Source organism: Oncorhynchus masou, chromosome 24 (genome assembly GCF_036934945.1).
Source record: "Oncorhynchus masou masou isolate Uvic2021 chromosome 24, UVic_Omas_1.1, whole genome shotgun sequence".
NCBI classification, from domain to species: Eukaryota; Metazoa; Chordata; class Actinopteri; order Salmoniformes; family Salmonidae; genus Oncorhynchus; species Oncorhynchus masou.
The window spans coordinates 66197426-66220056 of NC_088235.1; the positions used below are offsets into that span (position 1 = coordinate 66197426).

General features: G+C 42.9%; 1 protein-coding gene across 3 annotated transcripts in view; it reads left to right on the forward strand.

The window, feature by feature from the left end:
- The first annotated feature begins 793 nt into the window (after positions 1-793).
- LOC135512508 (mitogen-activated protein kinase 8-like) overlaps positions 794-22631 on the forward strand; it is a 45612-nt gene continuing 23774 nt past the window's right edge. For all 3 annotated transcript variants that reach the window (XM_064934599.1, XM_064934598.1, XM_064934600.1), the window contains exons 1-2: positions 794-965; positions 21647-21825. In XM_064934599.1, coding sequence (XP_064790671.1) covers positions 21698-21825 — 128 coding nt within the window. In that variant the 5' untranslated portion in view covers positions 794-965; positions 21647-21697. The remainder of the gene's footprint in view (positions 966-21646; positions 21826-22631) is intronic.

Sequence of the window (22631 nt, forward strand, 5' to 3'; positions counted from 1 at the left end):
TAAACGTTTGTTGGTGGAGCACCATTATAACGTAGAGGAAGAAGAAAAACCTCCAAATGTTGTCTATTATATTGAAAAGATATTCGACTGGCCATTCTAACAATGGAAATGCACGTCCTCAAAGATGGAAGGCAGGCGAGAGGAGGCGAGATCAAGTGTAGCCATTCTGGTCAATGAAAGGGCAGATACATGTGCGAACAACCGGCCATAGAGATAGATAGAGGACTCATTTTTGTATTTGTGCCTTTGTAACGTCTGTGACAGCCTCAGTGGTGCTGCCCATTCTATCTTAAGTGTAAAATAGTCAATTTTCTTCTTCATTGACTGATTGATTCCAACTCATAGAACTATCCACCCAGTTAACTAATTTCAAATGGTGGAAGCCCTCAATGGCGATGTCGATACTAAAATGTGTTATATCCATGAGAAGTTCTCTATCTATTTTTATGACAACAGGCACAACTCCGACATAAAGTCGTTTTTCGGTAAGTTGCCAAAATGCCACGTACGTCCACTTACTTATTTTATTCAGAAATATCAATCTAACCATTGCAAAATGTAAATTATATCAAATAAGCCTAATGTGCAAATGATCAATTACATTTTTTGCTGACCAAATTCGACACTTTCTCATTGACCTCCAATACAAAACAATCCTCACTTTGTGGGCTTCTTTTTCGTGGACCGATTTTGGTCGAAGTGAAACCTCTCGCTTCACCTCTTCCTCTTGGTAGCTCCGCTTTTACCCACACGTAGGCTTGAGTGACGTGGTACGCATGTCTTCTGCAGTGCGCGCACAGCCTGGCAATGCAGAGAGCGTAGTGCATTCGGGGAGGTCATGTTTGAAGCTGGACAACATAATAGCGAAATTTGTATTATCCTTAAAAATAAACTGAATTCATCGTCAAGGACCCGGACTATTGTGGAGAATCGAGGAGTGATCGTTCTGTATTTTGTTGACAGAGGTAAGCGCTAATGTTTTTGCGCCGCTGTCCATGGTATTGTTTAGCTGTGGGGGAGGGTCGTTTGCGGAGAATCGCACGCAACTACAGATGCGGTTTGTTGTCAACATATTATAATGTCTATGATTCAATGTAACAGGGAAGGCTACCACGATATATTCGATTGTTGGATTGGCATAGGATAGTGCTCAAAATAGGCTATCCCGCTATGTGTATGTTAATAACGTATCGCATAGGCTGTAAAAACAAGGCTATTACCAAAATGCCTGCTTGGGAATTATAGATATACTTGCTACATTTTTAGCGAGGTTGGTTATCGTCATATCATCATCATATTGTCAAGGCGCCGATGTTTTGTTTTACCTGGCAGCCACAGCCACCGTAAGGGGCGTATAACGGTAAAAGGTCGGCTGGCCAAGGTTATTATGACGGTATTAAAACACTGTTGCTTGTCAGGGCCATTTATAGAAATTGATCACTGTTGGTTTTAAACATTCTGAATTGTAAATATCTGAATGGTCAATGTATAGCCTAAGCCTTAGAATCTTCCCTCTGCCACTCTTGAAGTCTTGACAACACCATGTCTACAACATTGTTCATTCAGTGTACTGTTAATTAGGTGATAAAGACAGCTATGCCTGGGATATATTTAGAGTACAATAACTGTTGCATAGTGTAGGACTGGTATTTACATATCACATTTATTTATAAAGCCCTTCTTACATCAGCTGATATCGCAAAGTGCTGTACAGAAACCAAGCCTAAAACCCCAAACAGCACGTAATGCAGGTGTAGAAGCATGGTGGCTAGGAAAAACTCCCTAGAAAGGCCAGAACCTAGGAAGAAACCTAGAGAGGAGCCAGGCTATGAGGTTTGGCCAGTCCGAACATGGCCAAGATGTTCAAATGTTCATAGATGACCAGCAGGGTCAAATAATAATAATAATCACAGTGGTTGTCGAGGGTGCAACAGGTCAGCACCTCAGTTGACTTTTCATAGCCGATCATTCAGAGTATCTCTACCGCTCCTGCTGTCTCTAGAGAGTTGAAAACAGCAGGTCTGGGACAGGTAGCATGTCCGGTGAACAGGTCAGGGTTCCATAGCCGCAGGCAGAACAGTTGAAACTGGAGCAGCAGCACGGCCCGGTGGAATGGGGACAGCAGGGAGTCATCAGGCCAGGTAGGGCTCAGGTCCTGAGAGAGAGAGACTTAAATTCACTCAAGACACAGAGTACTGCAGCATAGATACTGGAGGCTGAGACAGGAGGGGTCAGGAGACACTGTGGCCCCATCCGAGGATACCCCCGGACAGGGCCAAACAGGCAGGATATAACCCCACATACTTTGCCAAATCACAGCCCCACACCACTATAGGGATATCTTCAACTACCAACTTACCATCCTGAGACAAGGCCGAGTATAGCCCACAAAGATCTCCGCCACGGCACAACCCAAGGGCGGGCGCCAACCCAGACAGGAAAATCATGTCAGTGACTCAACCCACTCAAGTGACGTACCCCTCCTAGGGACGGCATGGAAGAGCACCAGTAAGCCAGTGACTCAGCCCCTGTAATAGGGTTAGAGGCAGAGAATCAAATCAAATCAAATCAAATCAAATTTATTTATATAGCCCTTCGTACATCAGCTGATATCTCAAAGTGCTGTACAGAAACCCAGCCTAAAACCCCAAACAGCAAGCAATGCAGGTGTAGAAGCACGGTGGCTAGGAAAAACTCCCTAGAAAAGCCAAAACCTAGGAAGAAACCTAGAGAGGAACCAGGCTATGTGGGGTGGCCAGTCCTCTTCTGGCTGTGCCGGGTAGAGATTATAACAGAACATGGCCAAGATGTTCAAATGTTCATAAATGACCAGCATGGTCGAATAATAATAAGGCAGAACAGTTGAAACTGGAGCAGCAGCACGGCCAGGTGGACTGGGGACAGCAAGGAGTCATCATGTCAGGTAGTCCTGGGGCATGGTCCTAGGGCTCAGGTCCTCCGAGAGAGAGAAGGAGAGAATTAGAGAACGCACACTTAGATTCACACAGGACACCGAATTGGACAGGAGAAGTACTCCAGATATAACAAACTGACCCCAGCCCCCCGACACATAAACTACTGCAGCATAAATACTGAAGGCTGAGACAGGAGGGGTCAGGAGACACTGTGGCCCCACCCGAGGACACCCCCGGACAGGGCCAAACAGGAAGGATATAACCCCACCCACTATGCCAAAGCACAGCCCCCACACCACTGGAGGGATATCTTCAACCACCAACTTACCATCCTGAGACAAAGCTGAGTATAGCCCGCAAAGATCTCCGCCACGGCACAACCCAAGGGGGCGCCAACCCAGACAGGATGACCACATCAGTGAATCAACCCACTCAGGTGATGCACCCCCTCAGGGACGGCATGAGAGAGCCCCAGCAAGCCAGTGACTCAGCCCCTGTAATAGGGTTAGAGGCAGAGAATCCCAGTGGAAAGAGGGGAACCGGCCAGGCAGAGACAGCAAGGGTGGTTCGTTGCTCCAGAGCCTTTCCGTTCACCTTCCCACTCCTGGGCCAGACTACACTCAATCATATGACCCACTGAAGAGATGAGTCTTCAGTAAAGACTTAAAGGTTGAGACCGAGTTTGCGTCTCTGACATGGGTAGGCAGACCGTTCCATAAAAATGGAGCTCTATAGGAGAAAGCCCTGCCTCCAGCTGTTTGCTTAGAAATTCTAGGGACAATTAGGAGGCCTGCGTCTTGTGACCGTAGCGTACGTGTAGGTATGTACGGCAGGACCAAATCAGAGAGATAGGTAGGAGCAAGCCCATGCAATGCTTTGTAGGTTAGCAGTAAAACCTTGAAATCAGCCCTTGCTTTGACAGGAAGCCAGTGTAGGGAGGCTAGCACTGGAGTAATATGATCAAATTTTTTGGTTCTAGTCAGGATTCTAGCAGCCGTATTTAGCACTAACTGAAGTTTATTTAGTGCTTTATCCGGGTAGCCGGAAAGTAGAGCATTGCAGTAGTCTAACCTAGAAGTGACAAAAGCATGGATTAATTTTTCTGCATCATTTTTGGACAGAAAGTTTCTGATTTTTGCAATGTTACGTAGATGGAAAAAAGCTGTCCTTGAAATGGTCTTGATATGTTCTTCAAAAGAGAGATCAGGGTCCAGAGTAACGCCGAGGTCCTTCACAGTTTTATTTGAGATGACTGTACAACCATTAAGATTAATTGTCAGATTCAACAGAAGATCTCTTTGTTTCTTGGGACCTAGAACAAGCATCTCTGTTTTATCCGAGTTTAAAAGTAGAAAGTTTGCTGCCATCCACTTCCTTATGTCTGAAACACATGCTTCTAGCGAGGGCAATTTTGGGGCTTCACCATGTTTCATTGAAATGTACAGCTGTGTATCATCCGCATAGCAGTGAAAGTTAACATTATGTTTTCGAATAACATCCCCAAGAGGTAAAATATATAGTGAAAACAACAGCGGTCCTAAAACGGAACCTTGAGGAACACCGAAATTTACAGTTGATTTGTCAGAGGACAAACCATCCACAGAGACAAACTGATATCTTTCCGACAGATAAGATCTAAACCAGGCCAGAACTTGACCGTGTAGACCAATTTGGGTTTCCAATCTCTCCAAAAGAATGTGGTGATCGATGGTATCAAAAGCAGCACTAAGGTCTAGGAGCACGAGGACAGATGCAGAGCCTCGGTCCGATGCCATTAAAATGTCATTTACCACCTTCACAAGTGCCGTCTCAGTGCTATGATGGGGTCTAAAACCAGACTGAAGCATTTCATATACATTGTTTGTCTTCAGGAAGGCAGTGAGTTGCTGAGCAACAGCCTTTTCTAAGATTTTTGAGAGGAATGGAAGATTCGATATAGGCCGATAGTTTTTTATATTTTCTGGGTCAAGGTTTGGCTTTTTCAAGAGAGGCTTTATTACTGCCACTTTTAGTGAGTTTGGTACACATCCGGTGGATAGAGAGCCGTTTATTATGTTCAACATAGGAGGGCCAAGCACAGGAAGCAGCTCTTTCAGTAGTTTAGTTGGAATAGGGTCCAGTAAGCAGCTTGAAGGTTTAGAGGCCATGATTATTTTCATCATTGTGTCAAGAGATATAGTACTAAAACACTTGAGCGTCTCTCTTGATCCTAGGTCCACGCAGAGTTGTGCAGACTCAGGACAACTGAGCTTTGAAGGAATACGCAGATTTAAGGAGGAGTCTGTAATTTGCTTTCTAATAATCATAATTTTTTCCTCAAAGAAGTTCATGAATTTATCACTGCTAAAGTGAAAGTCATCCTCTCTTGGGGAATGCTGCTTTTTAGTTAGCTTTGCGACCGTATCAAAAGGAATTTTGGATTGTTCTTATTGTCCTCAATTAAGTTAGAAAAATAGGATGATCGAGCAGCAGTAAGGGCTCTTCGGTACTGCACGGTACTGTCTTTCCAAGCTAGACGGAAGACTTCCAGTTTGGTGTGGCGCCATTTCCGTTCCAATTTTCTGGAAGCTTGCTTCAGAGCTCGGGTATTTTCTGTGTACCAGGGAGCTAGTTTCTTATGAGAAATGTTTTTAGTTTTTAGGGGTGCAACTGCATCTAGGGTATTGCGCAAGGTTAAATTGAGTTCCTGTGGAGAGAGGGGAACCGTCCAGGCAAAGACAGCAAGGGCGGTTCGTTGCTCCAGTGCCTTTCCGTTCACCTTCACACTCCTGGGCCAGACTACACTCAATCATAGGACCTACTGAAGAGATTAGTCTTCAATAAAGACTTAAAGGTTGAGACTGAGTTTGCGTCTCTCACATGGGTAGGCAGACCTTTCCATAAAAATGGAGCTCTATAGGAGAAAGCCCTGCCTCCAGCTGTTTGCTTAGAAATTCTAGGGACTGTTAGGAGGCCTTCGTCTTGTGACTGCAGAGTACGTTTAGGTCTGAATGGCAGGACCAAAATTGGAAAGATGGGTAGGAGCAAGCCCATGTAATGTTTTGTAGGTTAGCAGTAAAACTTTGAAATCAGCCCTTGCCTTAACAGGAAGCCAGTGTAGAGAGGCTAGCACTGGACTAATATGATCAAATGTTTTGGTTCTAGTCAAGATTCTAGCAGCTGTGTTTAGCACTAACTGAAGCCAAAATATAGCCAAAATAGGCACATAAGCAGTTTATGATCTATTCCACATATATTAACATTTCAAGAAATGTTTTAATACTTAGCCCTATATACAATTAAAGTCAGAATTTTACATAGGTTGGAGTCATTAAAACTCATTTTGCACCCACTCCATGTCAGGACCCGGTTACAAACCCGGGTCTCTGGTGTGAGAAACTGTTACTTAGCAAACTGAGCCACTAATAGTCAGCAGCACACAGAAGATGAGGCAGACACAGCAGTACTTGAGACGGTGTTTTAATAAAGTAAAAAGGAAAGTTCTTCAGGCAAAAATATAAATCCACAACATCAAAAGTCATTCCAAGAGAACAAAGGTAGTCCTCCAAGTCAAAAAGGTAAATCCACAAGGTGGTAGGTACAGCAGAAAAAGCCTCAAAAGATAATCAAAAAATAAATAAACAAGAACAAAAACAGAGTACCACAAGAGAGTCCAACTGGAGCAACAAATTAATCCTACAGACGAAGAACCATATATGTGACAACTTTTCCATTTGAAGATAATTAGTTATTTTTATATTATTAATTGTGTGTACCACATTAGGTGTTTTATGGTTGACAAATAATTCACCATACCCATATCTTCCAACAACAATTGATATTTTTTTGTTATTTCAAAAAATACTTTTTATTGCCGTTTTAAAATGTGGAAGAACAGTATATCTCCAGTGATGATTTCAGTTTGTGGAAGAACAGTATGTGACATTTTGCATGACTCTTGTAAGATGTCCTTTAACACCTGATATGATGTTTTAAGTACTTTCAAGTACAGATGCCCTTCATGTAAAGAACTTAAATGCAATATGTAGTTAATGAATTTGTATGGAGGTTCATTTAAAGGTGGTCTATCAACTATAGCACTGATGACTTTTCTCAAAAGTTGAGTCATGAAATCTTCGTCTCATTTAAAATGAAGTCCTCAATGTGAACATACCATAGAATAACTACAAAAATAGAATACAATTAAATTAATTCAATCAAAACAAGCACAACTTGTAAATATCAAATATGGATCAATGTGATGTGCCAATATGCAGGTCCCTAAGGTCAATATTACAAAACGTTCAGAAAACCACTTCAATATGCAGCTTGCCACCTCAATGGACCCTCGGTGTGCAATCCCCTCATGCCAAACACACATGTGTGCAGGATCTACTTTTCCAAGTTCCTGGATGCAAAAGTTTCAATTTGACAGCTGCCGCTTGTAGTAGACATTGGAGTGGGTCAGATTAGGGGTGTACATCACCACCTGTAGATCCACAGAAATGACATGGCAGTCAGTATTGGCTTTAGCCCACTCAGTGTCACTTTGAAGCTGTGTGTAGGCCTTTTCGGCTTTTCGATGGTGCAACTCACTTTCAACTGCAATCTTCCTCTTCTCCTCTTCAGATGTTGCTGCTGACATCTTAGTGAAGAATGCGTCACATTTGCCACAGGTGTCACTCCTGGGTTGGCCGAAATTGAGACTCTGCTGTTTGAAAATGTCCCTATTAACACAGAATTTTGCAGATGATGTGGTATTCTTCTCTTTGTATAGTCGGTACATTCGCAACAAATTCAGATCATGGCTGAGGTATTCTCTGTGTACATCCCCCTTCATCTGAAAGTAGTGGTTCTGGGTTCTTGGGAAAGATAGAATGTGCTTCTTGATGCCCTCTTTCACTGTAGCATGTATCCGATGTGGCCTGTAAGGAGACAACAAGATGTTGTTAAACTTGTACTCTCTCAATGGTCTAGGGACCTGCCTTAGAGTGCAACTGTGTCGCTATAACCGGGGTACAAATCCCGGTCACGCCATTGCCGTTTGTTGCCGGGGGTCCTGTAGGGTGGCGAGAATTAGGCCAGTGCTGTCCGGTGGGAGGGGGAAGGTAATCGGCGCCCAGGTGGTAGTTGGACAGCTTAGTTACCATCATTTTGTTTAAAAGTAAAACATTTTTATATTTTTGTTTCAGAATTCGCTATTCATCCATTCGATACTCTATGTTAATATTTAGAAGATTGTTTAGAGCACTGCTATAGTGAAATAATCCAGGCTGGAATCCATAGCGCATTACCTATTGCTATGCTTCCATCTTCTAAAGGAGACCTGGCCTCAGTAGCTTGATCTGGAGACCCTGCAACCTCACCTGCCTCAGCTAACTTTTCCTGAATAACCTGACAAAAACAATTACATTTCAATTAGCAGGTTATTAAAAACTAGTACAGAGAATACAATATGTTTGTAATTAATATTCATATAGACATTAATTCATATTTTCACTTGCCTGAAGACGGCTGTTGGTTAGCTGGAACACAGACATGAAAGTGACCTTGCACACATTCAATCTCTGGCCTGCTTGCTGTACATGGTATTTGAAGGTTTGTTTCCGTCGTTTGTTCTCCTTTGTATCCTCAAGTTTACATCTCCGTTTCACCTCATGCTGCAATAAAAATTGACAATGATGAATTCAGAATTTAATATACTGTAGCACATTCAGGATATTGCTTGATCAAGACCTCCATCTTTCACACACTCCCAACCTATACACATAATGAGTTTGTATTGCACCATTGTGTAACACTGCACTTTTAGAGTTAACGTTAATGTACGTATCATTACTTTCAAAGTTAAACTATGCAAGTGTTCAATATAGCTATTATAATAATAGGCGTTTTGTCTTATTTCTAACCTGTTCTAAGCCGGAGAGAATCAACGCTTGTTGTTTCTCGTATAGGACTGTAAGGGTTTTCCTGTGGTGAAGTAGAGGAGGACCAAAACGCGGCGTGGTTATATTCATTCATGTTTAATTAAAACAGATAAACATGAACACTACAAAACAACAAACGTGGAAAACCAAAAACAGCCCTATCTGGTGCAAAACACAGAGACAGGAACAATCACCCACAAACACACAGTGAAGCCCAAGCTACCTAAGTATGATTCTTAATCAGAGACAACTAATGACACCTGCCTCTGATTGAGAACCATACTAGGCCGAAACATAGAAATACCCCAAAACATAGAAAAACAAACATAGACTACCCACCCAACTCACGCCCTGACCATACTAAATAAATACAAAACAAAGGAAATAAAGGTCAGAACGTGACAGGGACAGTGTAGAAACTGTTGAACAGATGCAGCTTGATCTCATCAGTCAATTTTCCACAATCCTTTCTGCACGTCGTGGAACACGCTCTTCCCTGCAGGATACAGTGTAACTAGCTAGCTACTGTAGCCATGTCGAATCATCCGGTGGATGGAGAAAAAGTAGCTAGCTATGCTTCTTCTATAATCTAGCAATAACATTTGTAATGATAATGTATGAGTTAGTAGTCAACGAACTTAAACTAATATATTTTCTCTATAGTTACAGATTAGACAACCCAGAACATACATGTTAGTTACTGTACTCTATAGCTAGCTAGCTTGATTGTTTGATATACGGTTCTTCCACATACCTCTTTTGGACAGCTTTTCCCAGTTTTTTCTTGACCCTTACGATTTGTATAGGGTTTTCCCGCATCCCGTAAGATCTTTCTTTGCCTGTCTTTCCATTCTTTTAGTTTTGTTTTACGTTTCTCTCCCACATTTCTGCGATTTTCATCAGCAACAGAAAGGTTGTGCGCTTGTCCGTCCATTCTGAGTGGTGCACATAAACGGTTATTCCACGAAAGCCTATCTTTAAATTTAAAATTATTGCTAATTAGTGCGTGGAAAGCTTGTGAAACCGGTTCACTATAGAAAAAGGGTGTCCAATAATGATTTTTCATGTATATCTCTTTTTTATCTTTTAAATGTCACATATATGGTTCTTCGTCTGTAGGATTCAAATGTTCACAGCATCATTGGGGCTGGGTGTCACGCCTTGGTCTTAGTATTCTGTGTTTTCGTTAATTAGTTGGTCAGGCCAGGGTGTGACATGGGTTTATGTTGTTGTATTTCGTAGTGGTTTTTTTTTTAGTTATTGGGATTGCGGCTGAGTAGGGGTGTTGCATAGGTTTGGCTGCCTGAGGCTGTTCTCAATCAGAGTCAGGTGATTCTCGTTGTCTCTGATTGGGAACCGTATTTAGGTAGCCTGGGTTTCACTTTGTATTTTGTGGGTGATTGTTCCTGTCTCTGTGTAGTTGCATCAGATAGGCTGTCCTTAGGTTTCACGTTCCGTTTGTTGTTTTGTATTTTGTCTCAGTATTTTCATGTATTCGTCATTTGTTTCATTAAACAACATGAGTAACCAACACGCTGCATTTCGGTCCGACTCTCTTGCAACAAACGAAGAACGCCGTTACACTGGGTGCTAACATTCAAACACAGAGCAAAGAACTGAGGAAAACTAAGGGTTTAAATACAATCAAGGTGAATGAGGCACAGGTGCAAATAATAACTGGTAACAAGGGAAAACAAAAGGGTCAAGAAGCACAATGGGGCATCTAGTGACCAAAACCGGAACAACCCTGGCCAAATCCTGACACTCCACAAATTTCTTGTTAACAAACTATAGATTTGGCAAGTCGGTTAGGACATCTAATTTGTGCATGACACAAGTAATTTTTCCATCAATTGTTGACATATAGATTATTTCACTTATAATTCACTGTATCACAATTCCAGTGGGTCAGACGTTTACATACACTAAGTTTACTGTGCCATTATAAAGCTTGGAAAATTCCAGAAAATGATGTCATGGCATTCGAAGCTTCATATAGGCTAATTGACTGTCCTTTTAGTGAATTGTAGGTGTACCTGTGATGTATTTCAAGGCCTACCTTCAAACGCAGTGCCTCTTTGCTTGACATCATGGGAAAATGAAAAGATCTCAGCCAAGACCTCAGAAAAAAAATTCTAGACCTCCACAAGTCTGGTTCATCATTGGGAGATGATGATGAATCATTGGGAATTTCCAAATGCCTGAAGGTACCACATTCATCTGTACAAACAATAGTACGCAACTATAAACACCATGGGACCACGCAGTTGTCATACCGCTCAGGAAGGACACGCATTCTGTCTCCTTGAGATGAACGTACTTAGGTGTGGAAAATGCAAATCAATCCCAGAACAACAACCTTGTGAAGATGCTGGTGGAAAAAGGTACAAAAGTATCTATATCCACAGTAAAACGAGTCCTATATCGACATAACCCGAAAGGCAGCAAGGAAGAAGCCACTGCTCCAAAACCGACATAAAAAAGCCAGAATACTGTTTGCAACTGCACATGGGGACGAAGATTGTACTTTTTGGAGAAATGTCCTCTGGTCTGATGAAACAAAAACAGAACTGTTCGGCCATAATGGCCATCATTATGTTAGGAGGAAAAAGGGGGAGGCTTGCAAGCCAAAGAACACCATCCCAACCGTGAAGCACAGGGGTGGCAGCATCATGTTGTGGGGGTGCTTTGCTGCAGGAGGAACTGGTGCACTTCACAAAATACATGGCATCATGATGAGGGAAAATTATGTGGATATATTGTAGCAACATCTCAAGGCATCAGTCAGGAAGTTAAAGCTTGGTTTCAAACGGGTCTTCCAAATGGTCAATGACCCCAAGCATACTTCCAAGTTGTGGCAAAATGGCTTAAGGACAACAAAGTCAAGGTATTGGAGTGGCCACCACAAAGCCCTGACCTCAATCCCATAGAACATTTGTGGGCAGAAATGAAAAAAGTGTGCGCGAGCAAGTAGGCCTACAATCCTCACTCAGTTACAGCAGCTCTGTCAGGAGGAATGGGCCAAAATTCACCCAACTTATTGTGGGAAGCTTGTGGAAGGCTACCCGAAACGTTTGACTCAAGTTAAACAATTTAAAGGCAATGCTACCAAATACTAATTGACTGTACGTAAACTTCTGCCCCACTGGGAATGTAATGAAAGAAATAAAAGCTGAAATATATCATTCTCTCTACTATTATTCTGACATTTCACATTCTTTAAATTAAGTGGTGATCGTAACTGACCTAAGACAGGGATTTTTTACTAGGATTAAATGTCAGGAATTGTGAAAAACTGAGTTTAAATGTATTTGGCTAAGGTGTATGTCAACTTCGGACTTCAACTGTAGGTAATGCCACTTGTGAACAATGTATTATTCTATATTAAATGCAAAAGGAATGTTCTATTTAGAAATGAAATCAGATGTGTACTGTGTATGTTCCAGTGTTACTCAATGCTCAGTTATACTGTATTAATAGTTTGAGATGAGATTAATGATTGTGGATGTTTTGCCAGATGTAAGCTATAGTCAGTTCCCAATGGGTGGGGCTCAGGATTGACTGCCAGTGTTGAGGGGCTGTTTATCATGTTAATTATGAACACAGTTCATCAGTCATTACAATGGAGTGGAGGCTGAAATGGGGGGTCGCTTACTGTAATTGCAGGGCTGTAGAAGTGTATCAGCTGTCCTAACTCACAGGCCCATTGATAGACTACCCAAGCCTTGTGACTGGAGGGTGGAGAGAGGGAGAGCGCAAGAGAGTTGTTATTGGTGCAGCCAGTCACTGACTGAAATGGAAGCTAAGATACTGCAGTTATAGCCAGTATTGATCATTTTGTCTCATACTGATTACTCACAATAAACAGTTACTGTAAAACATTAGCAGGTGTTACTGTTTACTGGTGACTGCAACTCACAGTAACTGACAACACCCAAGAACTTAGCACTTTAGCTCCATTGTTATAGCATAATGTTGGCTACACAAGGTTGTGCTTCATTCATTAACCATTGTGTGTTTGTAAATCATTATACAGCAATTGTTAATTTATTCATTCAGACATACACTATATATGCATGTTAGTAACTGTATAGGTGTCCGAGATTAATGTTATGACCCATGCAGGCATATAACCTACAACTAAAAGCAGTAAAGCTAAGCACCACACTCCATCCACCCAGCTAATCCATCTGAACAATGATCTTATGACTGCCTGGCTTCTGTCTGATGATTGATATGAGGAATGGTGTGATTCTATTGTGACTGTGACTCTCTGTGTGTGTGTGTGTGTGTGTGTGTGTGTGTGTGTGTGTGTGTGTGTGTGTGTGTGTGTGTGTGTGTGTGTGTGTGTGTGTGTGTGTGTGTGTGTGTGTGTGTGTGTGTGTGTGTGTATATTGGTTTATTTGGATCCCCGTTAGCTTTTGCCAAAGCAGCAGCTATTCTTCCTGGGGTCCACAAAAAAACCCAAAACATGACAAATAAAAAAATACAACAATATACAATCAATAAAAAGATAATAATACAATACAACAACAAAAATAATGTGTGTGTTATTGTATCTGTGTGCATGTGTTTGTGTGTCCCCCCCTTACAGTCCCTGCTGTTCTATGAAATGTTGTTTGATCATTTTTAAGGTCATTTTGCTGTTTGCTTGAGTAATTGGAGATGGAAGGGAGTTCCATGCGATTATGGCTCTGTATAATACTGTGCGTTGGACTTGGGGACTGTGAAGAGGCTCCTTGTGGTATATCTTGTGGGGTATGTATGTATTTGTGTTGTGGGGTATGTATGGGTGTCTGAGATTAATGTTATTTGATTATGTAGAAAATCTGACATTTTCATGACAGTAATACTTCTCACAAGAAGAGAAGCACACAGTTTGTCTCTCGTCAACCCTCAACCAGGAAAGACTGTCATGCATGTTGTTGATGTTAGTTCTGTATGTGCAGTTAAGGGCCTCCTGCTCTGTTTTGAGCCAGCTGCAGCTTTTCTAGGTCTTCCTTTGCTGCACTTGACCATATGACCGCACAGTAATCAATATGGGACAAGACCAGCACCTGAGCAACTGGTACAGTTGATTTTTGTTTTTATAACCTTCCCATCTTTAACAACTTCGTCATCCAATGTTATACCTAGAAGTTTAGCTTCCTCAACTTGCTCAAGGGTCACACCCTTTATACAATCCTCCAGCTTTAGGTCTTAGAGAATGTTTTGAACCAAATACAATGCTTTTAGTTTTAGATGTATTTAAGACCAATGGGTGGGTGGGTGTGCATTTTGAGTGTGTTTGCTTTGTACAAATAAGACTTTAGCAAAACAGACGGGATGTCAGAGGAACCCTAATGGGCTGAATCATATTTAGCCCTTTAATAATGGACTAATCACAATGCATGTTTCCGTCTTACCTTCCTTGGGGAAATCACAGTTTTGACAAGATAGGTGAAAGTTAGTGGAACCCTTAATGGCTGTTACTTTCAATGGTAAGGAAGGATGTATTTCAAAATGGATGGAAATCGCTGATTTGACATGATACAATAGGTGAAAGATATATAGTGGACCCCTGCTGTTAATTAACTATCCATTGAAATATGTATTTTCAATGTAGTCAAATCGGGCCAATGTTTCTGGGATTTAGTCCGGTCCAGACTGGGCTTAAAAGACAGGAATGAATACTTAGATCAGAGACAGGATGGGAGAGGGGGAAATGAGAGAATTTAAGTTTATATTTCAGTTTAAATTTAAATGTTAAATGTCAGGAATTGTGGGGAAAAATGAGTTTAAATGTATTTGGCTAAGGTGTATGTAAACTTCCGACTTCAACAGTAAGTGACACCTATGCAAGGGATGTGAAAACATACTAGGCACTGTAGCTGGATCATGGGATGCCATCCGTAATTGGTATGGTATAATTGGTATGTTTGGATAGAAAACACTCTAAAGTTTCTAAAACTGTTTGAATAATGTCTATAACAGAACTGAAATTGCAGGCAAAACCTCCAGGACAAACCATCTCCCCAAAAAACATTTTCATCCTACCACTGGCTCTTCTATAACAGATGGAAATCGTGCTCGATTGCAGTTCCTAGGGCTTCCACTAGATGTCAACAGTCTTTAGAAAGAGTTTCAGGATGTTTTTTTTTTTAAATGAGCCAGAAATTGTAGTTTTTCTAGGTGGCTCCCATTTTGGCTTGTAGTGTTTCCAAGCGCGTGAATGAGAGCGTGTTCTTTGGTATTTTTTACCGGTAAAGACCATAACGGTTCTCCGTCTTAAATGTTATTGTTTATTTGCGTATTAGGGTACCTATTGTTTGATTATAAACGTTGATTGACTTGTTTGGATAAGTTTATTGTTAACGTTTGGGATTCATTTTGTATGCATTTTGAAGGAGGGAAACCGAGTGGATTATTGACTGATGCGCGCCAGCTAAACCAGTTATTTTTATATAAAAAAGGTCTTTATCAAACAAAAGGACCATTTGTAATGTAACTGGGACCTTTTGGAGTGCCAATATGATATCTTCAAAGGTAAGGCATATATTATATCTGACTTTCGTGTCGCAACTCCCTGGTTGAAAATGATTTGTTATGCATTTGTGTGCTGGGCGCTGTCCTCAGATAATCGCACTGTTTGCTTTCGCCGTAAAGCCTTTTTGAAATCTGACACGGCGGCTGGATTAACAACAAGTTAAGCTTTATTTTGATCTATTGCACTTGTGATTTCATGAATAAGATTTCACTAACTTTGCACATACATATCATTTGTGTTTGGAAAAATTGCTGAAGCGGTCAATTTGGTTGGGGATCATTGGTGGACCGCAATATTCAAATCTTTTCTCAGATATTCAAACAGATTTATGTCCGGACTAAGACTGGACCGCTCAGGAACACTCAACATCTATTAGAAAGTCATTCTGATGTGTCCTAAGAGTTAAAATGTGTGTAATCGTCCCACTTAAAGAAAACTACCACAGTGTTGGGTCTTCAAAAGACTGAGGCAGGTTTTCCTCAAAGTTTTTACATGAGCTTTGCCCCTTTCATATTTATTTTGGGCCTGACAAAACTCCCCAGTCCCTGCCTGTGTCAGGCATACCTATAACTTGATGCTGCCACCACAATTCTTGAAAATAAACTCAGCAAAAAAAGATAATTAGTAAAAATCCAAATAACTTCACAGATCTTCATTGTAAAGGGTTTAAACATTGTTTCCCATGCTTGTTCAATGAACCATGAACAATTAACGAACATGCACCTGTGGAACGTTGTAAGGCAGTTATTGTAGGCCTGTTGTAAGGCAGTTATTCACCAAACATCAGTGGCAACAACGTCGCCTATGGGCACAAACCCACCGTTGCTGGACCAGACAGGACTGGCAAAAAGTGCTCTTCTCTGACGGGTCGCAGGTTTGTCTCACCAGGGGTGATGGTAGGATTCGCGTATGTCGTCGAAGGAATGAGCATTACACCAAGGCCTGTACTCTGGAGCGGGATCGATTTGGAGGTAGAGGGTCCGTCATGGTCAGGGGCGGTGTGTCACAGCATTATCAGACTGAGCTTGTTGTCATTGCAGGCAATCTCAACGCTGGGCGTTACAGGGAAGACATCCTCCTCCCTCATGTGGTACCCTTCCTGCAGGCTCATCCCTCCAGTATGACAATGCCACCAGCCATACTGCTTGTTCTGTGCGTGATTTTCTGCAAGACAGGAATGTCAGTGTTCTGCCATGGCCAGTGAAGAGCCCCGATTTCAATCCCATTGAGCATGTCGGGGACCTGTTGGATCGGAGGGTGAGCGCTAGGGCCATTCCCCCCCAGAAATGTCCAGGAACTTGCAGGTGCCTTGGTGGAAAAGTGGGGTAACATTCCACATCAAGTACTGGTAAATCTGGTGCAGTCCATGAGGAGGAGATGCACTGCAGTAGTTAATGTAGCTGGTGGCCACACCAGATACCGACTGTTACTTTTGATTTTGACCCCCTCCCCCCTTTGTTCAGGGACACATTATTCCATTTCTGTTAGTCACATGTCTGGATCTTGTCCAGTTTATGTCTCAGTTGTTGAATCTTACGTTCATACAAATATTTACACATGTTAAGTTTGCTGAAAATAACCGCAGTTGACAGTGAGAGGATGTTTCTTTTTTTTGCTGAGTTTATATAAAGTGGGGCAAAAAAGTATTTTGTCAGCCACCAATTGTGCAAGTTCTCCCACCTAAAAAGATGAGAGAGGCCTGTAATTTTTCATCATTGGTACACTTCAACTATGACAGACAAAATGAGAAAAAAAAATCCAGAAAATCTCATTGTAGGTTGTTTAATGAATTTATTTGCAAATAAGTATTTGGTCAATAACAAAAGTTTATCTCAATACTTTGTTATATACCCTTTGTTGGCAATGACAGAGGTCAAACGTTTCCTGTAAGTCTTCACAAGGTTTTCACACACTGTTGCTGGTATTTTGGCCCATTCCTCCATGCAGATCTCCTCTAGAGCAGTGATGTTTTGGGGCTGTTGCAGGGCAACACGGACTTTCAACTCCCTCCAAAGATTTTCTATGGGTTGAGATCTGGAGACTGGCTAGGTCACTCCAGGACCTTGAAATGCTTCTTACGAAGCCACTCCTTCGTTGCCCGGGCGCTGTGTTTGGGATCATTGTCATGCTGAAAGACCCAGCCACGTTTCATCTTCAATGCCCTTCAATGCCCTTGCTGATGGTAGGCTTTGTTACTTTGGTCCCAGCTCTCTGCAGGTCATTCACTAGGTCCCCCGTGTGGTTCGGGGATTTTTGCTCACCGTTCTTGTGATCATTTTTACCCCACGGGGTGAGATCTTGCGTGGAGCCCCAGATCGAGGGAGATTATCAGTGGTCTTGTATGTCTTCCATTTCCTAATAATTGCTCCCACAGTTGATTTCTTCAAACCAAGCTGCTTACCTATTGCAGATTCAGTCTTCCCAGCCTGGTGCAGGTCTACAATTTTGTTTCTGGTGTCCGTTGACAGCTCTTTGGTCTTGGCCATAGTGGAGTTTGGAGTGTGACTGTTTGAGGTTGTGGACAGGTGTATTTTATACTGATAACAAGTTCAAACAGGTGCCATTAATTCAAGTAACGAGTGGAGGACAGAGGAGCCTCTTAAAGAAGAAGTTACAGGTCTGTGAGAGCCAGAAATCTTGCTTGTTTGTAGGTGACCAAATACTTATTTTCCACCATAATCTGCAAATAAATTCATTAAAAATCCTACAATGTGATTTTCTGGATTTTATTTTCTCATTTTGTCTGTCAAGGTTGAAGTGTACCTATGATTAAAATTACAGGCCTCTCTCATCTTTTTAAGTGGGAGAACTTGCACAATTGGTGGCCGACTAAATACTTTTTTGCCCCACTGTACCTCACCCAACAAATTAATGGTAAAGATTAGCACCGCAGATCTGTAAAATGCATTATGCTTATCTTCTCTAATCATTTTGGAATGTGGCATTTACATTGTAGCTCCTTCTACAAAACAGAATGCCTGGGATATGGACTTATCTGAAGAGAAGATCGCTTTTGAGGATTGAAAATATCATCTGATTTTGGAGTGTCATGACCCTTGAGCAGTAATTTTGATAGGACTGAGTGGTTTGAGTTGGGAGGAGAAAACTGGAAATGATCTGTTATTGGCATAGAGGTTTGGAACTCGCTTATTGGTCTATTAACTAATTTCCTGCCTGGTGATGTCACCAGCAGGGTTGGGTAGGTTACATTTGAAATATAATACAGTTACTAGTCCAACTTGTTTTTAATCAGTAACAGAACTTTTGGAATTCCCAAACTCAGTTACTTTTAGATTACTTTCACTGTAACGATTTTCTGTAGGCAAAAGAGAGTCAGACCAAAATGCAGCGTGTAGATTGCGATCCATGTTTAAAAAACAAATGTAAACACGAATCAATACAAAACAAAGAACGTAATGAACGTAACGAAAACCGAAACAGCCTATACAAGTGTAAACTAACACAGCGACAGGAACAAGGACACTAAGGACAATCACCCACGAAACACACAAAGAATATGGCTGCCTAAATATGGTTCCCAATCAGAGACAACGATAATCACCTGACTCTGATTAAGAACCGCCTCAGGCAGCCACAATAACCCATGTCACACCCTGGCCTGACCGAATAAATGAAGAATAAACATAATATATTTTGACCAGGGCGTGACAGAACCCCCCCATAAGGTGCGGACTCCCGGACGCACATAAAAACAATAGGGAGGGTCCGGGTGGGCGTCTGTCCATGGTGGTGGCTCCGGCTCCGGTGCGGGACGTGGAACCCACTCTATAAATGTCTTAGTCCCCGCTCCTCGCGCCCTAGGATAGTCCACCTTCGCCGCAGACCATGGCCTAGTAGTCCTCACCCAGAACCCCACTGGACTGAGGGTCAGCTCGGGACTGAGGGTCAGCTCGGGACTGAGGGGCAGCTCGGGACAGAGGGGCAGCTCGGGACAGCGGGGCAGCTCGGGACAGAGGGGCAGCTCGGGACAGAGGGGCAGCACGGGACAGAGGGGCAGCTCGGGACAGGGGCAGCCCAGCACTGAGGGGAAGCTCGGGACTGAGAGGAAGCCCAGCACTGAGAGGAAGCCCAGCACTGAGAGGAAGCCCAGCACTGAGAGGAAGCTCAGCCAGGTAGTTGGCTGACTGGCAGATCTGGCTGTTCCATGCTGACTGACAGCTCTGGCGGCTTCTTGCAGACTGACAGCTCTGGCTGCTCCATGCAGACTGGCAGCTCCATGCAGACTGATAGCTCCTTGCAGACTGACAGCTTCTTGCAGACTGACAGCTCCTTGCAGACTGACAGCTCCTTGTAGACTGACAGCTCCTTGCAGACTGGCAGCTCCATGCAGACTGGCAGCTCCGGCTGCTCCATGTAGACTGACAGCTCTGGCTGCTCCATGTAGACTGACAGCTCTGGCTGCTCCATGCAGACTGGCAGCTCCATGCAGACTGACAGCTCCTTGCAGACTGACAGCTCCTTGCAGACTGACAGCTCCTTGCAGACTGACAGCTCCATGCAGACTGACAGCTCCATGCAGACTGACAGCTCCATGCAGACTGGCAGCTCCGGCTGCGCTAAACAGGCGGGAGACTCCAGCAGCGCTGGAGAGGAGAAAGGCTCCGATAGCGCTGAACAGGCGGGAGGCTCCGGCAGCGCAGGATTGGAGGAAGGCTCTGGCTGCGCGAAACAGACGAGGCGCACAGTAGGTCTGATGCGTGGTGCTGGCACTGGTGGTACTGGGCCGAGGACACGCACAGGAAGCCTGGTGCGGGGAGCTGCCACCGGAGGGCTGGGGTGTGGAGGTGGTACAGTGTAGACCGGACCGTGCAGGCGCACTGGAGCTCTTGAGCACCGAGCCTGCCCAACCTTACCTGGCTCGATGCCCACTCTAGCCCGGCAGATACGAGGAGCTGGAATATACCGCACCGGGCTATGCACCCGCACTGGGGACACCGTGCGCACCACTGCATAACACGGTGCCTGCCCGGTCTCTCTAGGCCCCGGTAAGCACAGGGAGTTTGCACAGGTCTCCTACCTGGCGTAGCCCTACTCCCTGTGAGCCCCCCCCAATAAATTTTTGGGGCTGACTCTCGGGCTTCCTTGCCAACCGTGTTCCCTCATATCGCCGGCTCCTCTCTCCGGCTGCCTCTGCTCTCCTAAGTGCCTCCACCTGTTCCCATGGGAGGCGATCTCTTCCAGCCAGTATCTCCTCCCAAGTATAACAACATTTGCCATCCAAAACGTCTTCCCATGTCCATTCCTCATTTCGCTGCACCTGCCTGTTAACACGCTGCTTGGTCCGTTTGCGGTGGGTGATTCTGTAACGATTTTCTGTAGGTGAAAGAGAGTCGGACCAAAATACAGCGTGTAGATTGCGATCCATGTTTAAAAAACAAACGTAAACACGAATCAATACAAAACAAAGAACGTAATGAACGTAATGAAAACCGAAACAGCCTATACAAGAGTAAACTAACACAGCGACAGGAACAAGGACACTAAGGACAATCACCCACGAAGCACACAAAGAATATGGCTGCCTAAATATGGTTCCCAATCAGAGACAACGATAATCACCTGACTCTGATTAAGAACCGCCTCAGGCAGCCACAATAACCCATGTCACACCCTGGCCTGACCGAATAAATATAATATATTTCGACCAAGGTGTGAAATTCACATTATTTTACTAGGCAAGTCAATTTAGAACAAATTCTTATTTTCAATGACGGCCTAGGAACAGTGAGTTAACTGCCTGTTCAGGGGCAGAACGGCAGATTTGTACCTTGTTAGCTCAGGGATTTGAACTTGCATCCTTAGTCCAACGCTCTAACCACTAGGCTACCCTAGAAGAATACATAAATTAATTTTACCATTTGAACGACTTCTATTGCAGGATAAATCACTGGTAGATTTTACATTGCTGGCCATAAATGGTTGTTTCATTTTACTTGGGTTGGTTAACTAGGCTTATTCTAACCCATTGCTTTCTACTTTAATACATATAATAATATGATTATGCTATATCTTTACAAATCAAAGTCTGTCAGATTTGCAATGTGATTACCATAACAAAACAAAAACAATAACAAAGGCACTGGGGTGAACAGTGGCTCTGTTTCCCCTAATGCAGATTTGATCTTTAAAGCTAAAAACATATGCACTTCAGAACATACGTAGCTACCTGTGTTCTGTATCATAAAAATATGTTATTCTCTCTCTCTTTCTCTTTCTGTGTGTATGTGTGTGTGTGTGCATGCGTTTGTGCATTTGTGTGCGTGCATGTGGGTCAATAGTCCAGAGAGCATAGTTTGGATGCCCAGAAAGCAGCTCCTCAAGGTTTCATCATGAATAAAAACAAGCGAGGAGAAGAGAGGGAGCTCTACAGTTTAGATGTCGGAGATTCCACCTTCACTGTTCTGAAATGCTACCAGAATCTAAGGCCCATCGGCTCAGGAGCACAGGGAATCGTCTGGTAAGTGTAATCACTATTCAATTACTAGTTACTGAGAAGAAAAAACAATGTGCTGGTTTAAAAAAACTATATGGCCATAGAGACTCGGTACAAGGTACTTTTTGAAAAGGGTAGTCTATGACTGGCAGAAGTGGTCACCTCTTAGTAAATGAAAATTGTTGGATTGGCATAGTCATTTTTGTCTATATAGTTTTTATTTATGCTATCTTTTACATTTATGTTGCTACTTTTATTATTCATAAATAATTTACTCTAGGTTCACATCGCTGTTTCATTTTCATATTATTATTATTATTATTATTATTATTTTGTTTATGTGACATGTTTTCTTATTGGTTATTGTGCCACCCAAAGGTGATTTATAGAACTCCCATGTGGACACTCAAATCTTTAGGCCTTGATGAAGGCTGACACAATGCCAAGATGCATTGGGGTTTGTTTGTCATGCTTATATTTATTTTTTGATTTTGATGTGAATTTTACCCCAATTTCGTGAAATCCATTTTCGAATCAATTATGATCTTGTCTCATCACTGCGGGAGAGCCAGTTCAAGTCATGCGTCCTCTGAAACATGACCCTCCAAACCACGCTCCTTAAGCCAGACACACCGATGTGTCAGAGGAAACACTGTTCAACTGATGACTGAGTCGTTCAACAGGCACCCGGCCCAACTTAAGGAGTCGCTAGAGCGTGATGAGCCAAGTAAAGCCCCCCTGGCCAAACCTTCCCCTAACCCGGACGATGCTGGGCAAATTGTGTGCCGCCCTATGGGACTCCCGGTCACAGCCGGTTGTGACACAGCCCC